This window comes from Pristiophorus japonicus, chromosome 1 (assembly GCF_044704955.1).
Source record: "Pristiophorus japonicus isolate sPriJap1 chromosome 1, sPriJap1.hap1, whole genome shotgun sequence".
Taxonomy (NCBI): Eukaryota; Metazoa; Chordata; class Chondrichthyes; family Pristiophoridae; genus Pristiophorus; species Pristiophorus japonicus.
The window spans coordinates 14,109,676-14,136,931 of record NC_091977.1 but is presented as its reverse complement, the minus strand read 5'-3'; the positions used below and the strand labels follow the sequence as shown (position 1 = coordinate 14,136,931).

The window sequence follows — 27,256 nt, the reverse complement described above, 5'->3', positions numbered from 1 at the left end:
CCTCTTCTCCTCCTCCCTCCTCCTCCTCCTCCTTCCCCCCTCTTCTCCTCCTCCTCCTCCTCCTCCTCCTCCTCCTTTCCCCCCTCTTCTCCTCCTCCTCCTCCTCCTTTCCCCCCTCTTCTCCTCCTCCTCCTCCTTTCCCCCCTCTTCTCCTCCTCCTCCTCCTTTCCCCCCTCTTCTCCTCCCCCTCCTCCTCCTTTTGCCCCCTCTTCTCCTCCTCCTCCTCCTCCTCCTTTCCCCCCCCTCTTCTCCTCCTCCTTTCCCCCCCCCCTCTTCTCCTCCTCCTTTCCCCCCCCCTCTTCTCCTCCTCCTTTCTCCCCCCCCCTCTCTCCTCCTCCTCCTTTCCCCCCCCCTCTCTTCTCCTCCTCCTTCCCCCCCCCTCTCTTCTCCTCCTCCTTCCCCCCCCCCCTCTTCTCCTCCTCCTTTCCCCCCCCCCCCTCTTCTCCTCCTCCTCTCCCCCCCCTCTTCTCCTCCTCCTCCTTTCCCCCCCCCTCTCTTCTCCTCCTCCTTTCCCCCCCCCCTCTCTTCTCCTCCTCCTTTCCCCCCCCCTCTCTTCTCCTCCTCCTTTCCCCCCCCTCCCCTCGCTGTCAGAAACACAGACACAGACAGACAGAGAGTGAGAGAGATACACAGACTGAGAGATAAAGACTCTGACGGGGGCGGGGTGGGGGGGCATCCCAGCACGCTGTTGGAGGGCTCCCGGTGCTGCAGTCGGTAAGTAGAAAATGTTTCTTTTTTAAATAATTTTTTTTGATTGATTTATTGATGTTTTTATCATTTATTATTGATGATGGCTCTTTATTTGTAAAACTGAAGTGTTTAATGTTTGTAAACTTCCCTTTAAACCCCCCGCCCCCATTCCCTACGCCTGATTTGTAACCTACGCCTGATTTTCTAAAGTGTCGACAAGGTTTTTTCGAGCGTACAAAAATCTTCACTTACTCCATTCTAAGTTAGTTTGGAGTAAGTTTTCCCTGCCGAAACTTTGAAAACAGGTGCAAGTGGCCAGACACTCCCCCTTTTGAAAAAAAAATTCTGTTTCAAAGTGAAACTGTTCTAACTGACTAGAACTGGAGCAAACTAAATGCCGAGAATTTGAATTTCTAAGATACTCCGTTCTATACCAGTTGCTCCAAAAAATCAGGAGCAACTGAGGCCGCAAACTTGGGCCCCATAAGTGGCAACTAGGGTACAGAAGTCCGAGAAAAGACAGGCTCAAAATGTTAGTACTCGGGAGTTATTCTGTTTAAATTAAGTAAGATGACTTGCTGAAGTGGGATCATCTAGCATGATGGATGTTTTCACATCATTCTGCAAAGAAAAGTTTTGCCAATAGAACTAAGGGAATTTGATCACGACTGTTACATGGTTACATTATGTGTGCTCAGTGCTGCTGAGCGGATGTAGGTCTGGACGGTTATAGTGCATGTCACTCGGCCACGATCAGTGCCATGGACACTCATTTTTGTAAAAGGCATTGGTCAGGCTAACATCTGGTGTCTCCAGCACCCTGTCTTCTGACAAATCCCACCTTTCTCTTCTGTTTGCTTGCCAACCCAGACACACCCTTCCTCTACTCACGCTCTGTTGCACCCTATTGCCTTGCGCTCTCACACTCCTGGGCTGACATTGCTCCTTTCAACCCAACATTACCAAAGCACATGAATCCACCCTCCACCCTTCCCCCACCCCCACCAACACCCCCTTACTGGTAAAAACCTTCTACCCAATAAGATACATTGAATGCCTGAACTGCCATATGATAACAAGGCCACTAATTTTAAAATTACACTAAAATATGGACATTGTGTAATTCAGACACTAATATACTACTAATACTCCCAGAGCACTGTAATTTTAAAAACTCCAATTTGATTTATTCAAATACCATACGTAATTTAGCGTCTTGCTATATTACATGGTGTAAAACAGCGTGCCCTCTTACTTGCTGTGAGCAATGCAATAGAAATACTGTAAAATAAATTTTGGCACCAATAGCCAACTTGTAGTTTCTACAGCAAGATGTTTCATTTTTATAGAATTTAGTTTGATACCGGTTAGTAGAAAGTTTCCCCTGTCTAATTGTAGAAATTACTGCACCTAGAGAGAACTTGCATTGGTGCAGTGCCACATTACATCTCCCACAGTACTTTACAATCAATGGATTACTTTCTGAAGTACAGTAACTTGTATGTAAGCAATCACGGAAGCCGCTTTGCACAGAGCAACATCCCACAAGCAATAAACGGCAGGTATACTCTGGTGGAAGGAATGTTGTCCAGAACTCAGGGAGAACTCTCCTCTCTCCATGGGATCTGTTGTGTCCACCTGTAAAAGCAGGTGAGCTTTGTTTAACATTTCATCTAAAAGGTGGCATCTTCAACAATACCACACTCCCTCAGTACCACATTAAAGTGCCATGTTCTAATAAACCTGTGTGGAGGAAAAATATCTTCTACCTTCCACCGTTTGTTCTTCTGGCCAATATTTCTCCCTCAATCAACATAACAAAAAGCAGATTATCTGGTCATTATTACATTGCTGTTTGTGGGACCTTGCTGTACACAAATTGGCTGCCACGTTTCCCACATTACAACAATGATTACACTCCAAAAGTACTTCTTTGGCTGTAAAGCGCTTTGAGATGTCTGGTGGTCGTGAAAGGCGCTATATGAATGCAAGTCTTTTTCTAGTCTTCCTGGGGGAGTGCCCCTTTTTACTCTATTAATCCTTGGTTATTCAGCAGTTTTATGGTGGAACCAATTAGACGGTACTTTATTTTCGACCACATACTATTCTGCAGCAAATGATGTGTTTCTCGACGTCTAACTTGCCACTGCACAAGCCACTTAAATTAGCTTGCCGATTTTTTTTCTAATGGAGAAAACAACTAGTCTCTCTCACCTTCTCCAAGTTCTTGTAATATCCATTGTTGTTTTTGTTATAATCTTGTTTCCTTGCTGTTGTTTATCTGAGTCATTTTATAAATGGGACACAATTCGTGCATGTACCAATGCTATTGGTTTTGGGGTATGCTAGATAAGGGTTTAGCTTTCCGTCGAATTATAGTCAATGATGGAAACTCTCGCCATGATCTATTGCTTAATTTGTTTGTGTTGGAATGAAAATCTTGTATATGAAAGATGTTAATGTCAGAAATTCTAGAAATGTTTGGGGGAAATTCAAAATATTAGATTGGTTTAATGTAGTCTTCTCTTTCTCCATATGTTGACCATCTTCACTTGTAGAGGGCAGGGGGAAATGCAATGATTGAAAATGTAAAAGCTTGTGAAATGTTGATCTTTCTGAAAACCTGCTTGCTGCAGCTTTAATGGGTCGTTTATTTACTGCCCCCATCTAAATTTTAAAACATAATTTTTTTTCTTTATTTCAGACTCTATCAGATTTTTGATGTTGATGACAAACAGCAGTTATTCAGAACTTACAATGGTCTGGAACAGGAAGCCATATATCTACAGCAGGAAGTTATTTCATTAAATGAACAGTTGGCAACAGCCATGCGTGAGCAGGCTTACCTCGGGTCTGCACTGGAATGTGACATTGAGAGACTTCGGAGTGTTATGTATTCTGGGTCTAAGCAACTTTTACTTTGTTGTGAGGTAATTTAGCATATCATATAGGTTATAATATGTGAACTCTTTGCATACCTATATTCAGAAAATAAAGATTTGCATGAAAATTTGCAATGCATTTTAAATACCACGAACAGGAATCATTTTGTAGCAACTAAAACCTTTTCTCTTTTTTTTTCTCTCTCTCTCCTTTTCTCTTCTCTTCTCATCTCATCTGTACTGCTTTAAGTATATATTTCCAATAACCTTTGTGATTAACTAGTGTTCGCTGGTACTAATCTAAACTTTGATTATGTATTTGTTTATTTTGAAGGAACTGTCCGAACCTCTTCAAAAATTGGAATGCCAATTGCAGAGACTTCCTCAAATCATTGGGAATATAGCTGATGATATAAAGTCAAAAAGGCAGATGTTGGCGAGTAACTTGAATCTTCGAGGCGAGCGAGTTCTTTATATTTATTTCTTCCAAGATCCTGACAAACTGAAGACGATTGTGGAGAATCTGGAGAGAAAAGTTAGGGCTCAAAACATGGGGTTGGAGAGTTGATGTGTAACCTATGAGCAGAAAACATGACAGATGGTGGCAGAGTGCAAATGTGCTTAAAATGTTTCTCTGAATAACAACTTCACTAACATGATAATTGTAGATAATTGTATAGTAACATGCATTGAAAAACTGAGCAAAGAAAACTAGATTTATGATGGAGGAGAAATGTGAATTCTGTTTGAGCATTTTATGCTCCTCATAAAATATTCATCGATCTATTCTAAATTTTGTTTCTATGTTCAGCAATGTTCCGTTTGTATTTTTGTAAAATTTTCCAGACTAATTTTGCCGGAGATTTATACCTTGTTTTTAATCCAGTTCAATTAAAATGCAGTTGTAGACTTGTCTCTGTTGTTTTTTTTCATTTGTGCGATGTGGACGTTGCTGCCAAAGCCAACAGTTATTGCCCATTAGAAGTTGGTGGTGAGCTGCCAGTCCACGTGGTGAAGGTGCTCCTACACCTTGTGTAGTGAGTTCCAGGATTTTGATCTAGCAACAATGAAGGAATGGCGATGTATTTCCAAGTCAGGATGGTGTGTGACTTTTAGGTGAACTTGCAAGTGGTGGTGATCCCATGTACTGATGCCCTAGGTAGTAGAGGTTGCGGGCAATGTTCTATTTACAAGACCTGGTCGCGCAGGAGTCCTGCATAGCCGACTTGCTGGCTTTTAAATAGAAAAAGTCGCGCATGCGTGGTACTTTGAATGGGCCACGGAGCCATTAAAGGGACTTAGCGGTCCAAAATAAAGTTACAGAGCATATTGGTCGCGGGTTTGTGAAATGCTGTCGAAGAAGCCGTGGCGAGTTTCGGCAGTGTATCTTGTAAATTGTACACACTGCAGCCATGATGTGCCAGTGGTGGAGGAGTGAATGTTTAAGTTGGGGGATGGGGTGCCAATCAAGCAGGCTGCTTGTCCTGGGTGGTATTGAGCTTCTTGAGTGTTTTGGAGCTGCACTCATCCAGGCAAGTGGAGAGTCCCCAAAGTCTTTCCACCATCACACTCCTAACTTGTGCCTTGTAGATGGTGGAAAGACTTTGGGGAGTTAGGTGAGTCGTCGCCTCAGAATACTTAGCCTCTAACCTGCTCTACCTGACCACTGTATTTTTGTGGTTGGTTCAGTTAAGTTTCTCATCAGTGGTAACCCCCCCCCCCAGAATGTTGATATTGGGGTATTTGACTTTGTAATGCTGTTGAATGTTAAGGGAATGTGTTTAGGCACTCGCTTCTTGGAGATGGTCATTGCCTGACACTTGTGTGGCGCAAATGTTACTTGCCATTTATCAGCCCAAGCCTGAATGTTGTACAGACCTTGCTGCATGCGGCATGGATTGCTTCATTATCTGAGGAGTTGCGAATGGAACTGAGCACTGCAAACCATCAGCGAACATCCCCACTTCTGACCTTATGATGGAGGGATGGTCATTGATGAAACAACTGGAGATGGTTGGGACTGAGACAATGCCCTGAGGAACTCTTGAAGCAATATCCTGGGTCTGAGATGATTGACCTCCAATAAACACAACCATTTTCCTTTTGTGCTAGGTATGACTCCAGCCAGTGGGGACTTTTTCCCCTGGATCCCCATTTTACTAAGGCTCCTTGATGCTACACTGTCACATACTGCCTTGATATCATGGGCAGTCACTCTTGCCTCTCTCTTGAATTTAGTTCTTTTGGACCAAGCCTGTAATGAGTCCTGGAGCTGAGTGATCTAGATGGAACCTAAACTGAGCATTGGTGAGCAGGTTATTGGTGAGTAAGTGCAGCTTGACAGCATAGTCGACGACCCCTTCTATCACTGCTGATGATTGAGTGTAGACTGATGGGGTGATAATTGGCCGTATTTGTCCTGCTTTTTGTGGACAGGACACAGCTGGACAATTTTCCACTTTGTCGGGTAGATGCCTGCGTTGCAGTTGTACTGGAGCAGCTTGTTTAGAGGTGCGGCTAGTTCTGGAGCACGTGTACAGCTGGGATGTTGTCGGGGCCCATAGCCTTTGTCCAATGTCCTCAGCTGTTTCTTGATATCACGCGGAGTGAATCGAATTGGCTGAAGACTGACTTCTGTGATGGGGGGGACCTCGGGAGGAAGCTGAGATGGATCATCTGATGCTGTGCTCCGCCATTACTGAGGATGGGAATGTTCATGGAATCTCCTCTTCCCATTAGTTGTTTTAACTGTCCAGCAACTGCCATGACTGGATGTCGTGCTTTGATTTAACCTGTTGGTTGTGGGATCGCCTAGTTCTGACTATAGCCTGCTGCTTCCACTGTTTAGCATGCATGTAGTCCTGTGTTGCAGCTTCACCGTGTTGGCCTGGTACTTCTCCTGGCATGCTCTTCTACACTCCTTATTGAACCAGGGTTGGTCCTCTGGCTCTATGGTAAAGGCCCTCTACTAACCTGACCCCGGCACACAGCACTGCCCCCATCCCCCCGGTTATCAAAATCCACGACAAGGCTTTGGACAATGTGGACCATTTTCCATACCTCAGGAGCCTACTGTCAACAAGGACAGACATAGACGACGAGGTCCAACACCGCCTTCAGTGTGCCAGTGCAACCCTTCGGTTGCCTGAGGAAGAGAGTTTGAAGACCAGGACCTCAAATCCGGCACCAAACGTATGGTCTACAGGGCAGTAGTGATGCCCAATCTACTATATGGGTCAGAGACGTGGACTATGTACAGCAGACGTCTCAAAACGCTGGAGAAGTACCACCAGCGCTGCCTCCGCAAGATCCTGCAAATCCATTGGTTCTCGCTCAGGCCAACATTCCCAGCATCGAAGCATTGACCATGCTCGATCAGCTCCGTTGATCAGACCACATCATCCGCATGCCCGACACGAGACTCCTAAAGCAAATGCTCTACTCTGAACTCCGACACAGCAAGTGAGCCCCAGGTGGGCAGAGGAAACGCTTCAAGGACACCCTCAAAGCCTCCTCGAAAAAGTGCAACATTCCCACCGACACCTGGGAATCCCTGGCCCAAGACCGCCCAGAGTGGAGGAAGAGCATCCGGGCAGGCGCTGAGCACCTCGAGTCTCATCGCCAGAGCAGGCTGAAACCAAGTGCAGGCAGCTTCCTTGAATCACTGTCTGTCTCACCTGTGACAGAGACTGTGGTCCCTCATCTGAGTCTTCAGTCACCTGAGAACCCATTTTTATTGTGGAAGCAAGGCATCCTTGACTCCAAGGTACTGCTGAAGGAGAATGTAATGGTAGAGTGAAGGATATGCCAGGCCAGGAAATTACAAATTGTGGTGGAATACAATTCTGCTACTGCTGCTGGCCCAAAGCATATCTTGGATGGCCAGTTTTGAGCTGCTAGATCTGTTCTGAATCTATCCCATTTAGCACTGTGGTAGTGCCACACACCACGATTTGAGGGTGTTTTCCGTGTGAAGATAGGATTTCGTCTCCATAAGACCAAAATATAGGAACAGGAGTAGACTGTTGAGCCCCTCGATCTTTTTCAATGAGATCATGGCTGATCTGTGGCCTAACTCCATATACTTGCCTTTTCCCCAAATCCCTTAATAACCTTTTGTTAAATTGATCTTGCATCAATTGCTGTTTGTTTGAGAGTTCCAAATTTCTACCACCCTTTTGTGTGTAGAAGTGTTTCCTAATTTCACTTCTGAAAGGTCTGGCTCTAATTTTTAGACTATGCCCCCTAGTCCTACAAATCCTCAACCAGTAGAAATAGTTTCTCTCTATCTTATCTGTTTCCCTTAATATCTTGAAAACTTCCATCAGATCATCCTTAACCTTCTAAATTCTAGGGAATACACAATAATTTGTGTAATTGCTCCTCGTAACTTAACCCTTGAAGTCCGGGTATCCTTCTAGTAAACCTAGGCCAATATATCCTTCCTATGGTGTGGTGCCCAAAACTGCTCTCAGTACTCCAGGTGTGATCAAATCAGTGTTTTGTATAGCCGCAGCACAACTTCTAAAGAAAGAAAGGAAAAAAAAACCTTAACTTTTCTACATGATCACCGGACGTCTCAAAGTGCTTTACAGTCAATGAAGCATTGGAGTGTAGTCACTGTTGTAATCTACCCCCTTATAGTCGAGTCTTCCTAGATAAAAAGACATTATTCCATTAGTTTTTTTTGATTATATTCTGTACCTGTTCAAGACATTTTAATGATCTATGTACCTGGACCCACAAGTATCTTTCGATCTCTGCTATTTTTAGCATCATTTAGAAAGTACTAAGTTCTGTCTATTTTAGGTCCACAGTGGCTGACCTCGCAGTTGCTTACATTGAATCCATTTGCCACAGTTTTGCCCATTCATTTGATCTGTCAATCACTTTGTAATTTTATACTTCCATCTACAATGCCGCCTATCTTTGTGTCATTGGCAAATTTGGATATATGAATTTCTATGCCATCTTCTAAGTAGTTAATAAGTACTGTGAATAGTTGAGGCCCCAACACAGATGCCTGCGGGACACTACTAGTCGCAACCTGACAGTTTGTGTACCTACCAATTATCCCTACTGCTTGTCTCCTGCCGCTCAGCCAATTTCCTAACCAGGTCAATAATTTGCCCTCAATTCCATAGTCTTCTACCTTAGTTAACAGTTTCATATGTAGGACTTTATCAAAAGCCTTCTAAAAGTCCATATAAATATCATCCATAGACAATCCCCTGTTCATTGTCACCTCCCCAAAAATGTAATCAGATTTGTCAGGCATGACCTACCTTTCACAAATCCATGCTGGCTATCTCTGATCAACTGAAAATTTTTGAGATATTCAGTCATCCTATCCTTAATTCTAGACTGTCAATTTCCTGATAACAAATGTTGGACTAACTGGTCTATAATTCCCTGGTTTCCCTCGCCATTCTTAAATAGCAACATGTGCAATTTTCCAATCTAAAGGAACAGTTCCTGAATCGAGAGAACTTTGGAGGATTATAGTTAGGGCATCTGCTGTGCTCACCGACTTCCTTTAAAACCCTGGGATGGAAACAATATGGTCCTGGGGATTTGTCACTCTTTAGTACCATTATTTTCTACATTCTGATTCAATATTGATGTCTGATGGATAGATTGGTAAGACATGCTCAAGTAGGTTTGTCCTCATGTTGATTCTGTCACACCTGCCACAGGCCCAGTCTGGCAGCTATGTCTTTCAGGACACAGCCAGTTTGGCCAGTAGTGGTGCTACCGAGCCACTCTTGGTGATGGATGTTCAAGTTGCGCTCTGTTTTGAGTATATAGTTAAGCATTCTATTTCTTTTGTTGCTTGCTGCTGCATAGTGATTTTCTTTTTATTCATTCACGGGATGTGGGTGTCACTGGCAAGGCCAGCATTTATTGCCTGTCCCTAAATACCCTGAACTGAGTGGCTTGCTAGGCCATTTCAAAGGGCTATAAAGAGTCTACCACATTGCTGTGGGTCTGGAGTCACATGCAGGCAAAACCAGGTAAGGACGGCATATTTCCTTCCCAAAAGGACATTATGAACCAGATGGTTTTTACGACAATCCGGTAAATACATGGCCACCATTACTGATACTAGCTTGTTAATACAAATTAATGTAATTACTTAATTGCTGGGATTGGAACTCGTGTCTCAGGATCATTAGTCCAGACCTTTTGGATTACTGGTCCAGTAATATAACCACTATGCTACCGTACCCTGTGTTAAACATGTTGAACACGGTCAGCTAATAAAAAATAGATCTTTCATTTATGTCGCCCATTGTTCTTCCTTGTCTATTCAATTTCATCTGCCCACTTACATATTTGATCTAACTCATTCTACAGGTCCCCAGCTGCCTCCACAGATCCAATTGCCCTCTGCTAATTTCTTATCCATTCTCCAGTTTCAGCTTGAATTTGGGCTGCTTTTAATTTAAGTAGTCATCCTTTGTGTCGAACTGCTGATGGCTTTTTCAAAGTCTGGGTCCACCATGTTGCCAGTCAACTTGCAATCACAAACTCCAAATTGTTTTGTACATTTGTTTGAAGATTCCTTTGCTCCCCATCTTAAAGCACTCACGAAACATTTCAAATTTATGATCTTCCCCCGTTGAGATAGTGGTTTCCATGGGATTTGTTGTCCTTTTATCTCAGTTCAGTAGCCACTATTCAGCTAGTTTTTTTTTGACTTCGCCCCCCCCGGCCAAATGACAGTCTGGGTCCACCATGTTGCCAGTCAACTTGGGGTTCCTGTCCTCAAAAGACTGAAGGGCATTGATCAGGGAGAATCTCCTGTTTGTAAATCTGTGCTGGCTGCTACTTGATGTATTCTCCACCTTGGTGCATATTATTATATTCTCTCAGCCAATGGTCACATCAAAGCACCTCTCGATACAAAATGTCTCAGTTGTTGGTTTTGTTCAGCCACTCTGTACTGAATATACTGACGTGCTCTCTGCCTAACGGGGGATGGCCAGGATTTTGAAATGTTTATTAACTCCTTTCACCAGCCATGATCTTATTGAATGGTGGTGCAGGCTCGAAGGGCCGAATAGCCTACTCCTGCACCTATTTTCTATGTTTCTATAAGTTCGGGAATGAAGGAATCAATCACAAGCTCCGAATTGTTTTGTACATTTGTTTGCTCCCCATCTTAAAATACTCACTAAACATTTCAAATTTATGACCTTCCCCTGTTGAGATAGTGGTTTCCATGGGATTTACATAAGAAATAGGAGCAGGAGTAGGCCATACGGCCCCTCAGGGCTGCTCCGCCATTTAATAAGATCATGGCTGATCCGATCATGGACTCAGGTTCACTTCTCCGCCCGCTCCCCATAACCCCTTATTCCCTTATCAGTTAAGACTGTCTACCTCTGAATAAATTTATTCAATGACCCAGCTTCCACAGCTCTCTGAGGCAGCAAGTTCCACAGATTTGCAGAGTTGTTGCCCTTTTATCTCAGCTGTGTAGCCACCATTCAGCTAGTTTTTTTAAATCTTGCCTCCCCCCTCCCCCTGCCAAATGACTCAACAACTAAGTGACTGAACCCTCTCTTGTACCTTTTATATATTATAGTCCATTTACAACTACCATCATCAGATGATGTGTCACAGTTGCTTATTACGACAGTATTAAACAACACATTCTTTAGTGTGCTTTTTGTACTGAAGTTGTCAGTATGGTATATTTGTTGTCTTCTATCAATTAACAAGTGCAAATAGCGTTAAATGGAAAAAAGTTAAACTAAACATACAAAAGGATGAGAAAAAAAACATTTCTAGTCAGTTTGTTGCAGCTCACCCAACCGGTTAGTCAGTATAATGTCAGGCACAACCCTCACCATTTGGTTGTAATGCTAATTCCTGGAATAAAGCCAATTTTAGCAAAAGAAATATATAAAATTCATCCCTGACTTTCTGAGGCATTCCTGCAGACAGTAGGCACAGAAAAGACTTCCCATCCTTTTGCATTGATCTCAATAACGCTAGCACATTTCTAGTTGCAGTTACTTTGTAAGGAACAATTATAGAAACCAACCAAATATAAAGACAAATCCTAATCAAGCCGCTTATTAAAAAAAAAAGCAAAACAATTCCACTTCTGACCAATAAGTAAATCTGTTCACATTTTTAGGCTACATAGAATCATAGAAATTTACAGCACAGAAGGAAGCCATTCGGTCCATCATGGTTGTTCTGTTCGAAAAAGAGCTATCCAGTCTAATCCCACTTTCCAGCTCTTGTTCTGTAGCCCTGTAGGTTATGGCACTTCACTTTTTAAATGTGGTGAGGGTTTCTGCCTCTACCACCCTTTCAGGCAGTGAGTTCCAGACCCCCACCACCCTCTGGGTGAAAAAAGTTCTCAATTTCCCTCTAATCCTTCTACCAATCACTTTATATCTATGCCCCCTGGTTGTTGACCCCTCTGCTAAGGGAAACAGGTCCTTCCTATCTACTCTTATCAAGGGCCCCTCATAATTTCATACACCTCAATTAAATCTCCCCTCAGCCTCCTCTGCTCCAAAGAAAACAACCCCAGCCTATCCAATCTTTCCTCATAGCTAAAATTCTCCAGTCTAGGTAACATCCTTGTAAATCTCCTCTGTAGCCTTTCTAGTGCAATCACGTCTTTCCTGTAAAGCAGTGACCAGATCTGTTCGCAGTACTGTATTATGCAATTATTTGTTTATGGAGGGTAATCATGGAGAATAAACACCTAGTACACAGTACAGCTGATTAATGTATCCCCCAGAAACTGCTCCTCTATAAATGATCTTTAGTTTGGTACATTGGCATCTAAACTAACTTGCACATTTTACACTTGGTGTAAAATACTTAATGATTCTCAAATGTCTTGGAAAGATGTTTTGAAACAAATCAGTTTATGAAGTTTTAAAGTGAATTCTCTGGCCAATTAAATTGAGTTATAAATAAAATCAAGTTAACAGCTGTGATACAGTACTTTGCATTTTGGTTACTTAAGCGTGTGTATGTAAATGTATAAAGTATGAAACTTGCTGGTGAATACAGTATTCTCTTAAGAATTGTTTTAACTTAAACATGATTCCATTTTATTAGCGCTTGATATTCACGTTGCTTGCTGACTTATTTACATTACTGAATTCAAATAACGCAGTAAATTACTGAATTATTAGGAACAGATTATATTTGAATTACAAGTGCTAATGAAAATAAGTGGTCTTAAATTAGTATTTAACACCATACATCTCCATGATATTCCTTCAATATTAAGTACTAATTTCAACTTGTGTTTAAGGTATGAAAATAATTTTGGGGTTTCCATTCTGAGTAGTGTTAATACTCAAAATAGGAAGGAATTTTAAGAATCTGAGAACAGTCAGTGATTTTTTTTTTTCTTTTTTTGTTTGGTTAGCATCCAGGAAAAGAGATGGAGAACAGAGAATCTGATAACTGGTATGCTGGATTCGATCTTTACCGCAAACAGTTATCTACACATGCTCAGCAGATTATCAAAGCCATTCGATATGAGCATACGTGGAGAATGCAAAACTCAGGATACAACAAATGCAGTGAGTTGTCACAAAGGGTTATCATGGCCAGCCAAATTAGATTTCTGCAGCCACACAATAACACACACGCACACACACACACACACACACAGCATAAATAGCCTATTAAATTGGATTTAAACTTAAATATTTAAACAAGTTACACCAGCTACCACAGAATAATCAAAAGCATTTTTCCACACGTGCACTATTTTGATTTTATGTGGTCTGCATATGCATTGGCTCTGGGTCTGCTTGTTTTCTGAGCTCGGCGTCGTAAGCTTGTGAGCTCCAGCCCATTCCTATACTTTGGAACGTTCTAATGTGCAGGTCCGGAAAATACCATTTTGATCCTCCTGGCAGGCCCTATAGGACTTGAGCACATAATCTAGGCTGACACGTCAGTTGAACTGTTGAAGGTGCCATCCTTCAGGGGAGCTGAGGCCCTATTTAGATGGATGTTAAAGGTTCTGTGGCACAATTTGAAGTAAAGCAGGGATACTAGTGTCCTGGGGCAACATTCCTCAGTTAACCACCACCATCCAAAAACACAGGTTAATTTGTCAATTAACTTATTGTCGTTTGTAACATTTTTCATTTACTCATTGGATGTGGACGTCACCGGCAAGGCAAGCATTTATTGCCCATCCTAATTGCTCTCGAGAAGGTGGTGGTGAGCCGCCTTCTTGAATACAACTGAGTGCCTTGGTAGACCATTTCAGTGGGCAGTTAACACATTGGTGTGGGCCTGGAGTCACATATAGGCCAGACTGGGTAAGGATTTCCTTCCCTAAAGGACATTAGTGAACCAGATGGTGTTTAATGACAATAGTTTCATGGTCACCATTACATGCTAGCTTTTTATTCCAGATTTACTTAATTGAATTTAAATTCCCCAGCTGCTGTGGAAGGATTTGAACTCTTATCTCTGGATTACTGGTCCGGTAACATAACCACTATGCTACCGTACCCGTGTGCTGTGTGCAAATTGACTGCCAGTCGTTGTATGTCATAGCACCGTGGGATATTTCCCAGGGATGTGCTAAGAAGCGATATAAATATAAATATAAATTACATAGAGATGCAAGAATTATAGCTAGTAATAATATGGGGCTTCAACTATCCTAATATAGACTGGAATCGTAATACTGTTAAGGGCAGAGAAGGGGAAGAATTTCTGAAGTGTGTTTAGGAGAACTTTCTTGATCAGAATGTTTCCGGCCCGACGAGGGAGGAGGCATCTGGGGAATGAGGTAGGTCAAGTGGAGCACGTGTCAGTAGGGGAACATTTAGGGAATAGTGATAATAGTATCATTAGGTTTAGATTGGCTATTGAATAGGACAGGGAGCAATCTAGAGTAAAAATATTTAACTGGGGGAAGGCCAATTTCAGTGGGATGAGAACAGATCTGGCCTGGGTAAATTGGAATCAAAGATTGGCAGGCAAAACTAATGGAACAATGGGCTGCCTTTAAAGAGGAAATAGTTTGGGTACAGTCGAGGTACATTCCCACTGGGGGGAAAGGCAGGGCAACTAAAATCAGACCTCCCTGGATGACGAAACAGAGAGAATATGATGAAGCAGAACAGGAGCATGATGACAGTTGTCAGGTCGAGAATACATCTGAGCATCAGGCTATATATAGAAAGGTCAGAGGAGAAGTGAAAAAGAAAATAAGAGGGGCAAAACGAGAATATGAGAATAGAATGGCAGCGAACATAAAAGTTAATCCAAAATCTTCTATAGGCATATAAATAGTGAAAGGGTAGTAAGATTAGGGACCATAAAGGAGACCTATGCATGGAGGCAGAGTATATGGCTGAGGTATTAAATGAGTAATTTGCATCTGTCTTCACCAAGTAAGAAGATGCTGCCATAGACATAGTGAAGGAAGAGGTAGTGGAGCCACTTGATAGGATAAAAATTGATAAAGAGGAGTTTAAAACTGAGATGAGGAGAAATTTCTTATCTCAGAGGGTTGTAAATCTGTGGAATTCGCTGCCTCAGAAAGCTGTGGAAACTGGGACATTGTGAATAAATTTAAGACAGAAATAGACAGTTTCTTAAACGATAAGGGGTTATGGGGAGAGGGCAGGGAAGTGGAGCTGAGTCCATGATCAGATCAGCCATGATCTTATTGAATGGCGGAGCAGGCTCGAGGGGCCATATGGCCTACTCCTGCTCCTATTTCTTATGTTCTTATGTTCTTACTAGAAAGGCTGGCTGTACTTAAAGTAGATAAATAACCAGGAGCAGATGGGATGGTTCCTCGGACGCTGATGGAATTGAGGGCGAGCCATAATATTCCAATCCTCCATAGATACGGGGGTGGTGCCAGAGGACTGGAGAATTGCAAATATTTCACCATTGAGTTTATCTCTACACTTTTTTTTGAACAGTCAGTTTAACCTCGACATTGGGGAAGTTTTTAGAAACAATAATCAGGGACAACATTAACAGTCACTTGGACAAGTGTGGATTAATTAAGGGAAGCCAGCACAGATTTGTTAAAGGCAAATCATGTTTAACCTACTTGATCGAGTTTTTTGAAGAGGTAACTGTTATGTATTACTGCTTGGGGTCACCAGACACCAGAGGGCGCTGAGGTCGGAGGTCATAGGGCTGTACGCATGTGGCATGTGTGCTTGGTCACCTCTATATAAGCTGGGTGTCTTTGTCACGCAAACACTCTTCGGCTAGAATAAAGATGGATCAGGTTGCACCTGAGTGAGTTTACAGTAACCAGATACTTGAGTCATTACAATTGGCGATGAGGTAATTTAAGAACCTTTGCATGCACAATGGGCACTGTTGGAATCCTGGAGAGATTCATGGAGGGCACGATTGGGTGGATTTTGTCGACTGCCTGGATCAGTATTTTGTGGTCAACGGCATGGAGGCAGAGGCCTACGCAGTTAAGCGCAGGGCAGTTCTCCTCACTGTGGTCCGAAAATTTACAGTCTCATGAAGAATCTTCTCTCGCCCGTACATCCGGCGGAAAAAGGGTACGAGGAATTGTGCACGTTGGTGAGTAACCATCTGAAGCCAAAAGATGGGGTCATCATATCACGCTTCCGTTTCTACGCGCATGTTGGTGCTGAGGGCCAGAACGTGTTGGGATTTGTCGCCGACCTGCGACGTCTTGCTGAGCCGTGTAAGTTCGGGAACATGCTGGAAGACATGCTGCGTGATGTCTTCGTGATAGACATCAACCATGATGCGATCCTCAGGAAGCTGCTGACTGCAGAGACGCTGGATTTGAAAAAAAGCCATCGCGAATGCCCAGGCATGCATGACGACGGATGATAATTTGAGGCAGATATCATCGACGAGTCGGAGTTCCACGGCAAGTACTGTAAACAAGATGACGTCGTCTTCAGGCAGAGCTGCTTACGTGAAACCTGCCGCTGCTCAGAGTCCGCCAACTGGTTCGATCCAGATTTCACCCTGTTAGCGTTGTGGGGGCAATCATCAGCCTCATCAGTGTCGGTTTAGGCAATACTCATGCAATGGATGTTCGAAAGTGGGGCATCTTCACAGGATGTGTCCACAACATGGACCAGTTCATTGATGGCCCGGATACGCAACCCGAGGAGGAAGTGAATGGACTTTATTCGTTCCTGAGCAAGAGCCAGCCGATAGCCGTTAATGTGAAGCTGAAAGGCATGCCTGTATCAATGGAGCTGGATACGGGTGCGAGCCGGTTGATAATGAGCCAAAGGACATTCGACAAGCTGTGGGACACTAAGGCTGCGAAGCTGAGTCCAGTCAATGCCAGGTTGCGTACTTACACTAAGGAACTCATACTGGTGCTCGGCAATGCAGCAATCGAGATGTCATATGACGGTGTGGTTCACGAGCTACCATTATGGATCGTCCCAGGTAATGGTCCAACGCTGTTCAGCAGAATTGGCTCGAGAAAATCAAGCTGAACTGGAATGATGTCAAGATGTTGTCCTTGGTGGATGATACTTCGTGTGCTCAAGTATTGAAAAAGTTTCCTTCTTTGTTTGAACCGGGCATTGATAATTTTACGGGAGCCAAGGTGCAAATTCACCTGGACTCCAATGCAAGGCCTGTCTATCACAAAGCTTGGTCTGTTCCGTGCATGATGAGGGAGAAGGTTGAAATTGAGCTTGACAGACTCCAGCGTGAAGGGATCATATCACCGGTCAAGTTTAATGAGTGGGCTAGTCCCATTGTTCCTGTGTTGAAGAGTGATGGCACTGTCAGGATTTGTGGAGACTACAAGGTTACGATTAACCGATTTCGAAACAGGATCAGTATCCGTTACCGAGGGCTGATGACCTGTTCGCCATGCTAGCTGGTGGAAAGTCGTTCATGAAACTGGATCTGACGTCAGCCTATATGACCCAGGAGCTTGTCGACACTTTGAAGAAGCTCACCTGCATCAACACCCATAAAGGACTGTTCGTCGACAACAGGTGTCCTTTTGGGATTCGTTTGGCTGCAGCCATATTTCAGAGGAATATGGAGAGTTTACTGAAGTCCGTTCCTAGAACTGTCCTGTTTCAAGATGATATTCTGGTCGCAGGTCGCGACACTGCTAAATACCTGAACAATCTTGAAGAAGTCCTACAGCGTCTGGACAAAGTGTAACTGTTGAAATCTCGACTCTCAATTTAACTAAAAATATGAAACTCTGACACAAACAGCTTGGTAGATGTCCCTTTAATAGATTTACTTGCTGCAAGGAAAAGTCTCACTAAGTCAAAGGCTCAGCGAAGATTTCTTCAGAGGTACAAAATCACATTATCCTTATACAGGAGAACAAACAAAGAAATTATGGTCCCATCACGTGTATCAGTTCTGCCCTTGCGGTCAGCAAATACAGATAAGGAGTTCTTCAATCACTTAATTTACATTACATTCTTGTTTTAATTCTCTACATATCTATACAACCTTTATCTAATACTTTTAAGGTTTAGCACAGCGACAGTTATTAGTGGGGAGTATAATTTTAATGGGACATTCTTTCTGTTGGGGAGGGTAAATTCAAGGTTCCTTCGCTCACACAGATGGCTCCTGCCTTTCTTTAATTAACTATCAGTCAAGGTTGGCATGTTTATGCAGAAGCAAACTGTCTGCTGCTTGGGCTTCTGGGAGAACTGAGACTCCATTTTGTTTTATTACAAAAGGGTACATTTAACAGAAAATGTAACTTAGAAAGTAAATTTCCACATTCCCCCCTTTTGTCCTTTGCAAGGACAACTTAATTTCCACACAAGAACCTTCAGTAGTTGTTGCTGACATCAAGCAGTGCAGTAGTAATGAGCCAACATGGACCGATGCGTCCCATTGCAAAAAGGTCTACCAGGACAAGGTAGGAATGAATTACGAACTGTATGGACTATGGGATACGATCAGTCCCCATAGTCCATACAGTTCGTAATTCATTCCTCCTTGTCTGGTGCCCTTTTGCAATGGGACGCATGGATCCATGTTGGTCTTTTATCTTTATTGCAGTATTTGTTGTCAGCAAGACCTGGTATGGTCCTTCAAATCTTGGTTGTAGACGGCTTTTTCTTTTAAAAATGTTGATGTAAACGAAATGATCAGGCTCCAGATTATGACACTTCCCTTCTGCTGGTTCGACTTGGGCTTCTTTTACCTGTGAATGAAAGCTGGAAATACATTTGGTTAGTGCAATACAATAATTCAACATATTTTCTTCCATTTTATGGATGTCCATTTATTTTGCCGTAAACGGTGCAGTAAAAGGCATTTGTTGGGGACGTCCCATAACTATCTCATGTGATGACAGGCCTGTTGTTCTGTTAGTTGCAGATCACATTACCATCAAGGCTAAGGGCAGCAGTTCTACCTATTTTAGTCCAGTATCATTGCATAATTTCGCCAGCTTATTTTTAAGCATTCCATTATATCTTTCAACAAGTCCGGCTGATTGTGGATGATAACTGCAATGACAACGTTGATAAATCTGCAAAGCTTTACACATTTCTTTTATAACAGTTCCCGTGAAATGTGACCCATTATCACTAGAAAGCTTAGCTGGAATTCCGAAGCGTGATACGATTTCTTTTACCAAAAATTTAGCAACAGTAGTGGCATCGGCCTTTTTACATGGAAAGGCTTCAATCCATCTAGAGAACACATCTACAATAACTAATACATACTTGAATCCCATACACATAGGTAATTCAATAAAATCCATTTGTAAATGTACAAAAGGCCCCATTGGATTTGGGTGGGAGGCAGATTCTACCTTTTCCATTTTACCTGGATTCATTGTCTGACAGGTAACACAATTTTCACAGATTTGTTTTGCAATTGCTGAAATACCTGGTGCATACCAAGTTGCCAAAATATAATCTGCCACTCCCCTTTTTGACAGAGCCGCTGACTTAGCTGCATTCTCAGCTCTGGCGTTTCCAAGTGCTATTTCATTCACCTGGCCCTTATGTGCCTGGCATTTGATGGCAAGTTTTAAGGGGCATTGAATGGCTCGCAGAAGATTTTCTACTTGTTCTGCATTTTTAATGGTGGTTCCTGAAGAAGTTAGGTATCCGCGAATTTTCCAAATTTGTCCATAGTCATGCGTTACCCCAAAGGCATACCTGGAGTCAGTGTAAATATTAACTGTTTGTCCTTCAGCCAGAATACAGGCTCGAGTTGATGCAAATAATTCGGCTTGTTGGGCTGAAAAGGAATCTGGAAGAGAGGCTGTTTCGACAACATTACACTGGGTTACAATTGCATAAGCCGCTTTAGGTTGGCCCTTAACATTTCGTAAGGCTGAGCCGTCAACATAATACACTAGTTCAGGGTTACATATTGGTATATCTGTTAAGTCAATTCGTGGTTTGGTTACTAGTTCGGTTACCATTTCGCATGAATGGGGTTCGCCGTCTTCTTCCGTGGGGAGTAGGTTGGCTGGATTTAGGGTAGTACATCTTTTAATGATAAGGTTCGGATTTGATAACAGTTCAACTTCATATTTAGTGGTTCTTGCAGACGTTAGGTGTTGAGTGGCACATTTAGGAAGTAAAATCTCGACAGAGTGTGGGATATACAAAATAGTCTGATGATTTAGAGTTATTGTCTGAGCCTGTTGTACAGCATAATAAGTTGTTGCCAGAGAAGGAAGACATCCTGGTAGTCCGCGTGCCACCAGATCTAGTTGGGTACTGAAATACACTACAGGTCGCTATCTATCTCCATGTAACTGAGTCAGAACAGATTGTGCAAAACCCGACTTGTGATGGACAAATAAGTTAAATGGCTTGGTATAATCCGGTAATCCCAGGGCCGGTGCTGAAGTGAGGGATAGTTTAAGATTCTGGAAAGCAATCTGGGATACTTCATTCCAAATTCTTCTTTAAGCATTGTGAGAATATAGTATTTATGCTTATAGTGATTCACAGATCACAGAATGCAAAGTACTTGTTTTATAATTGTGTGCCCAACTTCTGTTTTAGAAGCTGAGCATGAAAAACTCCAATCTTTTGCTCTGTAACTTCAATTTTATGATAGTGTCTCATAAATTACAACCTTTTAAGCTACAGCTTCTGACACAGTAGTTGTGTAGTTTTATCAAAAGGCTTCCAAACCCAAGATTTTTCCAATACACCCACGATGTTTATGAAGGAGAATCACCTGAAATATCTCAGAATTCCAATTCAAATATTGTACTGCCAATCTTTTATTTAAAAATCTTTTTACTGAGCTAGAAGCTTTCGCGTCAAGGTTTTACACAAAGGAAAATGGGAGTGTATTCCCCCAGCCTGCAGCCTCGAGAGACCCACGCAGGCTTCTTTTTTTTTAGGCATTACAACTTCCTTTCCCCGTTCCTAATCTCACTCCTAGACTAAATTTATGTCTTTCAACCCAATGTAATCAATGATTGCGTGTCTTCTTTTGACAAGTGAGCGTGTCAAATAAATTCTCTTTTTTTTTAAACCACTGGGGCCATGTATCCTTAATGCAAGGAGTATCTGTAATAAGGTGGATGAATTAACTGTGCAAATAGATGTTAACAGATATGATGTGATTGGGATTACAGAGATGTGGCTCCAGGATGACCAGGGCTGGGAACTCAACATCCATGGGTATTCAACATTCAGGAAGGAAAGAATAAAAGGAAAAGGAGGTGGGGTAGCATTGCTGGTTAAAGAGGAGATTAATGCAATAGTTAGGAAGGACATAAGCTTGGATGATGTGGAATCTATATAGGTAGAGCTGCAGAACACCAAAGGGCAAAAAACATTAGTGGGAGTTGTGCACAGACCTCCAAACAGTAGTAGTGATGTTGGGGAGGGCATCAAACAGGAAATTACGGGTGCATGGAATAACGGTGCAGCAGCTATCATGGGTGACTTTAATATGCATATAGATTGGGCTAACCAAACTGGAAGCAATACGGTGGAGGAGGATTTTCTGGAGTGCATAAGGGATGGTTTTCTAGACCAATATGTCAAGGAACCAACTAGGGGGGAGGCCATCTTAGACTGGGTGTTGTGTAATGAGAGAGGATTGATTAGCAATCTCGTTGTGCGAGGCATCTTGGGAAAGAGTGACCATAATATGGTGGAATTCTACATTAGGATGGAGAATGAAACAGTTAATTCAGAGACCATGGTCCAGAAGTTAAAGAAGGGTAACTTTGAAGGTATGAGGCATGAATTGGCTAGGATAGATTGGCGAATGATACTTAAGGGGTTGACTGTGGATGGGCAATGGCAAACATTTAGAGACCGCATGGATGAACGACAAGAATTGTACATCCCTGTCTGGCGTAAAAATAAAAAAGGGAAGGTGGCTCAACCGTGGCTATCAAGGGAAATCAGGGATAGTATTAAAGCCAAGGAAGTGGCATACAAATTGGCCAGAAATAGCAGTGAATCCGGGGACTGGGAGAAATTTAGAACTCAGCAGAGGAGGACAAAGAGTTTGATGAGGGCAGGGAAAATAGAGTACAAGAGGAAGCTTGCAGGAACATTAAGACGGACTGCAAAAGCTTCTATAGATATGTAAAGAGAAAAAGGTTAGTAAAGACAACCGTAGGTCCCCTGCAGTCAGAATCAGAGGAAGTCATAACGGGGAACAAAGAAATGGCAGACCAATTGAACAAGTACTTTGGTTCGGTATTCACTAAGGAGGACACAAACAACCTTCTGGATATAAAAGGGGTCAGAGGGTTTAGTAAGAAGGAGGAACTGAGGGAAATCCTTATTAGTCAGGAAATTGTGTTGGGGAAATTGATGGGATTGAAGGCCGATAAATCCCCAGGGCCTGATGGACTGCATCCCAGAATACTTAAGGAGGTGGCCTTGGAAATAGCGGATGCATTGACAGTCATTTTCCAACATTCCATAGACTCTGGATCAGTTCTTATGGAGTGGAGGGTAGCCAATGTAACCCCACATTTTAAAAAAAGAGGGAGAAAGAAAACGGAATTATAGACCGGTCAGCCTGACCTCAGTAGTGGGTAAAATGATGGAATCAATTATTAAGGATGTCATAGCAGCGCATTTGGAAAGAGGTGACATGATAGGTCCAAGTCAGCATGCTTGACAAATCTTCTGGAATTTTTTGAGGATGTTTCCAGTAGAGTGGACAAGGGAGAACCAGTTAATGTGGTGTATTTGGACTTTCAGAAGGCTTTCGACAAGGTCCCACACGAGAGATTAATGTGCAAAGTTAAAGCACATGGGACTGGGGGTAGTGTGCTGACGTGGATTGAGAACTGGTTGTCAGACAGGAAGCAAAGAGTAGGAGTAAATGGGTACTTTTCAGAATGGCAGGCAGTGACTAGTGGGGTACCGCAAGGTTCTGTGCTGGGGTCCCAGCTGTTTACATTGTACATTAATGATTTAGACGAGGGGATTAAATGTAGTATCTCCAAATTTGCGGATGACACTAAGTTGGGTGGCAGTGTGAGCTGTGAGGAGTTATGATGCTGCAGAGTGACTTGGATAGGTTAGGTGAGTGGGCAATTGCATGGCAGATGAAGTATAATGTGGATAAATGTGAGGTTATCCACTTTGGTGGTAAAAACAGAGAGACAGACTATTATCTGAATGGTGACAGATTAGGAAAAGGGGAGGTGCAACGAGACCTGGGTGTCATGGTACATCAGTCATTGAAGGTTGGCATGCAGGTACATCAGATGGTTAAGAAAGCAAATGGCATGTTGGCCTTCATAGCGAGGGGATTTGAGTACAGAGGCAGGGAGGTGTTACTACAGTTGTACAGGGCCTTGGTGAGGCCACACCTGGAGTATTGTGTACAGTTTTGGTCTCCTAACATGAGGAGGGACATTCTTGCTATTGAGGGAGTGCAGCGAGGGTTCACCAGACTGATTCCTGGGATGGCCGGACTGACATATCAAGAAAGACTGGATCAACTGGGCTTGTATTACTGGAGTTCAGAAGAATGAGAGGGGATCTCATAGAAGCGTTTTAAATTCTGACGGGTTTAGACAGGTTAGATGCAGGAAGAATGTTCCCAATGTTGGGGAAGTCCAGATCCAGGGGTCACAGTCTAAGGATAAGGGGTAAGCCATTTAGGACCGAGATGAGGAGAAACTTCTTCACCCAGAGAGTGGTGAACCTGTGGAATTCTCTACCACAGAAAGTTGTTGAGGCCAATTCACTAAATATATTCAAGAAGGAGTTAGATGTAGTCTAACTACTAGGGGGATCAAGGGGTATGACGAGAAAGCAGGAAGGGGGTACTGAAGTTGCATGTTCAGCCATGAACTCATTGAATGGCGGTGCAGGCTCAAAGGGCTGAATGGCCTACTCCTGCACCTATTTTCTATGTTTCTATGTATTTTTATCTTTTGCTCAACAGACCTATCCTTTGTGCATTTACTAGCTCCGTAACTTCTCATCCGAATAAATCCACGCCTGCGTTTCTAAGTTAAAACATAATTCAATAAGGCTCACACTTTCTTAAACTTCCCACATACAGGTCAACACTGCGAAGGGTTAAAAAAAAACCCTCACTTTGTTGAAAAAGTAGGTGGAGCTAAAACAAACAGACAGCTCCACTACCTTTCCAAACAGGCTTTCAGATACATGAAAAATTCATTCCGCAGTCAAAATCACACAAGCACTCTCATTCAAAGACAGACATTCACAAAAGTCTCTCTCTTCATTCAACAAAGCTTATTGTTTGGCCAGCTCTATTTTTGGATCCGTACCGCACTATCAGGTTCTTTTTTTTTTTCTTACATATTGATTTACTTCCTCTGTTAATTTCATGTGGGCTCGAAGAATCGGAACCCAGGCCTTTTTTTATTACTTTCTTTTTTTTTGTTCTATCTGGGTCTCTGTCTATAAGACACTCCTCTAGACATGTTATTCTCTCTAAGTTAAATAAAGCATCGGGTGGAAATGGCCTGTTTTCACCCGTAGCTCACTTTACTCATTTTTTTTTTAGGTGATCAATTGAAGACTGACCACAATTCTGGAGCATAAAATAGGCTGGTGTACCCTTTGGTGGTGTTTTACTTGCTCCGGCACCCATTCTGGATGATTAAGATTTTTCACAGTTTCTGATCTCACAATCCTTTCGGTCAACGAGTTCTCTACACCCACTTCTCCTGGCCGTCACGTGGCCTAAAAAGGCTCTTAATTCGGGCTCAGTCCGGGTGTTTGAGATATATTGACACGAACCAACTGTAGTTGATCAATCAGTTACTGTTTCTTTTCTCAATCAATTTTTGTTTTTCCGAATCACAATTTTACCTAGTGACTCTTCCCGTTTCGTTAATTGTAATATCGCACAAAAGTACTGAACACAACAGTATAATAAGGACAATTAAGACAAACAACATCCACGCGGTTATACAAATCATAGCCTTAAACTCTATCTAAACATATAGTCAATTCTCAGTCTGCGTTGTACGCCACTACAGACTGAGCTCTTAACTTATCAAAAATGGTCCTATCTTCCAAGTACCTTGATCCTATCTTCCAAGGACCTTGATCCTATCTTCCAAGGAACTTGATCCTATCTTTCAAGGATCACCTTAATTCTGGTCCTATCTTGCAAGGACCTTGATCCTATCTTTCAAGGATCTTGATCCTATCTTTCAAGGATCACCTCTTTCGATCGATAGCGCTCTTTTTACCTTAAACTAATGAAGATCTCCCGGGGCTGTTTCCAGATCGGATATTTTCAGGATCAGATCCCTTCTCCCTACAAGCTGAGAAGGAAATGATTATAAAAATAACTTTAGCTCTTAAATGTCGAGTCTCGTAGATCGCAGTACCTCCACTGTGGACAACAGATTACATATGCAATTCAACAGTAAAGAGACCCTTTGCGAGCAAAAAGGCTCACCTTATTCTGGCCAGTTAAGCCCTTCACTGAAGAGGCACTATGTTCACATCCGTTTACCCACAGAATAGAGGGTAAGCGATCTCGGTGGAACCTCCAAGAAGTAACTGTCGAAATCTCGACTCTCAATTTAACTAAAAATATGAAACTCTGACACAAACAGCTCGGTAGATATCCCTTTAATAGATTTACTTGCTGCAAGGAAAAGTCTCACTAAGTCAAAGGCTCAGCGAAGACTTCTTCAGAGGTACAAAATCACATTATCCTTATACAGGAGAACAAACAAAGAAATTATGGTCCTATCACGTCTATCATTTCTGCCCTTGCGGTCAGCAAATACAGATACGGAGTTCTTCAATCACTTAATTAACATTACATCCTTGTTTTAATTCTCTACATATCTATACAACCTTTATCTAAAACTTCTAAGGTTTAGCACAGCGACAGTTATTAGTGGGGAGTATAATTCTAACGGGACATTCTTTCTGTTAGGGAGGGTAAATTCAAGGTTCCTTCGCTCACACAGATGGCTTCTGCTTTTCTTTAATTAGCTATCAGTCAAGGTTGGCATGTTTATGCAGAAGCAAACTGTCTGCTGCTTGGGCTTCTGGGAGAACTGAGACTCCATTTTGTTTTATTACAAAAGGGTACATTTAACAGAAAATGTAACTTAGAAAGTAAATTTCCACAGGACTGAGGTTGAATCGCTCGAAGTGTGTATTCATGACACCTGAAGTTGAATTCCTCGGGAGGAAGATTGCTGCTGATGGCATCAGGCCCACTGATTCGAAAACCGAAGCCATCAAAAATGCACCCAGGCCTCAGAATGTGACGGAGCTGCGTTCGTTCCTTGGGCCACTCAACTACTTTGGTAATTTCTTACCCAGATTGAGCACTTTACTAGCGCCACTGCATGTGTTACTAAGAAAAGGTGACAACTGTGCCTGGGGTGCGTCTCAAGATGGAGCCTTTGCGGAAGCCAAGAATCTGCTATGTTCAAACAAGTTGCTTGTGCATTACGATCCGTGTAAGCGTCTTGCATTGGTCTGTGATGCTTCATCATATGGGGTTGGCTGCGTACTCCAACAAGCAAATGAATCTGGCAAGCTACAACCTGTTGCGCATGCTTCGAGAAGTCTGTGTAAAGCGGAAAGAGCTTACAGTATGGTAGAGGAAGAAGCTTTGGCCTGTGTGTATGGGGTAAAAAAAAATGCACCAGTATCTGTTTGGTCTTCGTTTTGAACTAGAGACGGATCACAAGCCACTCATTTAATTGTTTGCGGAAAACAAATATATTAATACCAATGCATTGTCCCGCATTCAAAGGTGGGCACTGACATTTTCTGCCTATGGTTACGTCATCCGTCATAGACCTGGTACTGAGAATTGTGCCGATGCACTGAGTCGTCTGCCCTTACTCACAACTGAGATGGAGACGCCTCAACCTGCAGATATATTATTAGTAATGGATGCTTTTGAGAGTGAAGGAACCCCTGTCACTGCTCAACAAATTAGGATCTGGACCAGCCACGACCCTATTTTATTGGTTGTGAAACGGTGTGTACTCAGTGGTGGTTGGTCTGCCATACCTATGGAGATGCGTGAGAAGACCAAACCGTCACAAGGATGAGCTGTCCATTCAGTCAGACTGTTTACTGTGGGGTAATCGTGTAATCATGCCTAAGAAAGGAAGAGAAAAATTTGTACGTGAACTTCATAGTACTCATCCTGGTGTTGTCACGATGAAGTCCATTGCTAGGTCTCATGTATGGTGGCCTGGAATTGACTCTGATCTGGAATCATGCATG

The 27,256-nt window shown here is 42.7% G+C and overlaps 1 protein-coding gene across 1 annotated transcript in view; it reads left to right on the top strand.

Annotated features, from left to right (window-relative positions):
- The window catches only part of haus3 (HAUS augmin-like complex, subunit 3), a 32,428-nt gene extending 27,964 nt beyond the window's left edge, over positions 1–4,464 (top strand). The window contains exons 4-5 of the mRNA XM_070877636.1: positions 3,395–3,620; positions 3,907–4,464. Of these exons, the coding sequence (XP_070733737.1) occupies positions 3,395–3,620; positions 3,907–4,140 (460 nt within the window). The 3' untranslated portion in view covers positions 4,141–4,464. The remainder of the gene's footprint in view (positions 1–3,394; positions 3,621–3,906) is intronic.
- The last annotated feature ends 22,792 nt before the right edge of the window (positions 4,465–27,256 follow it).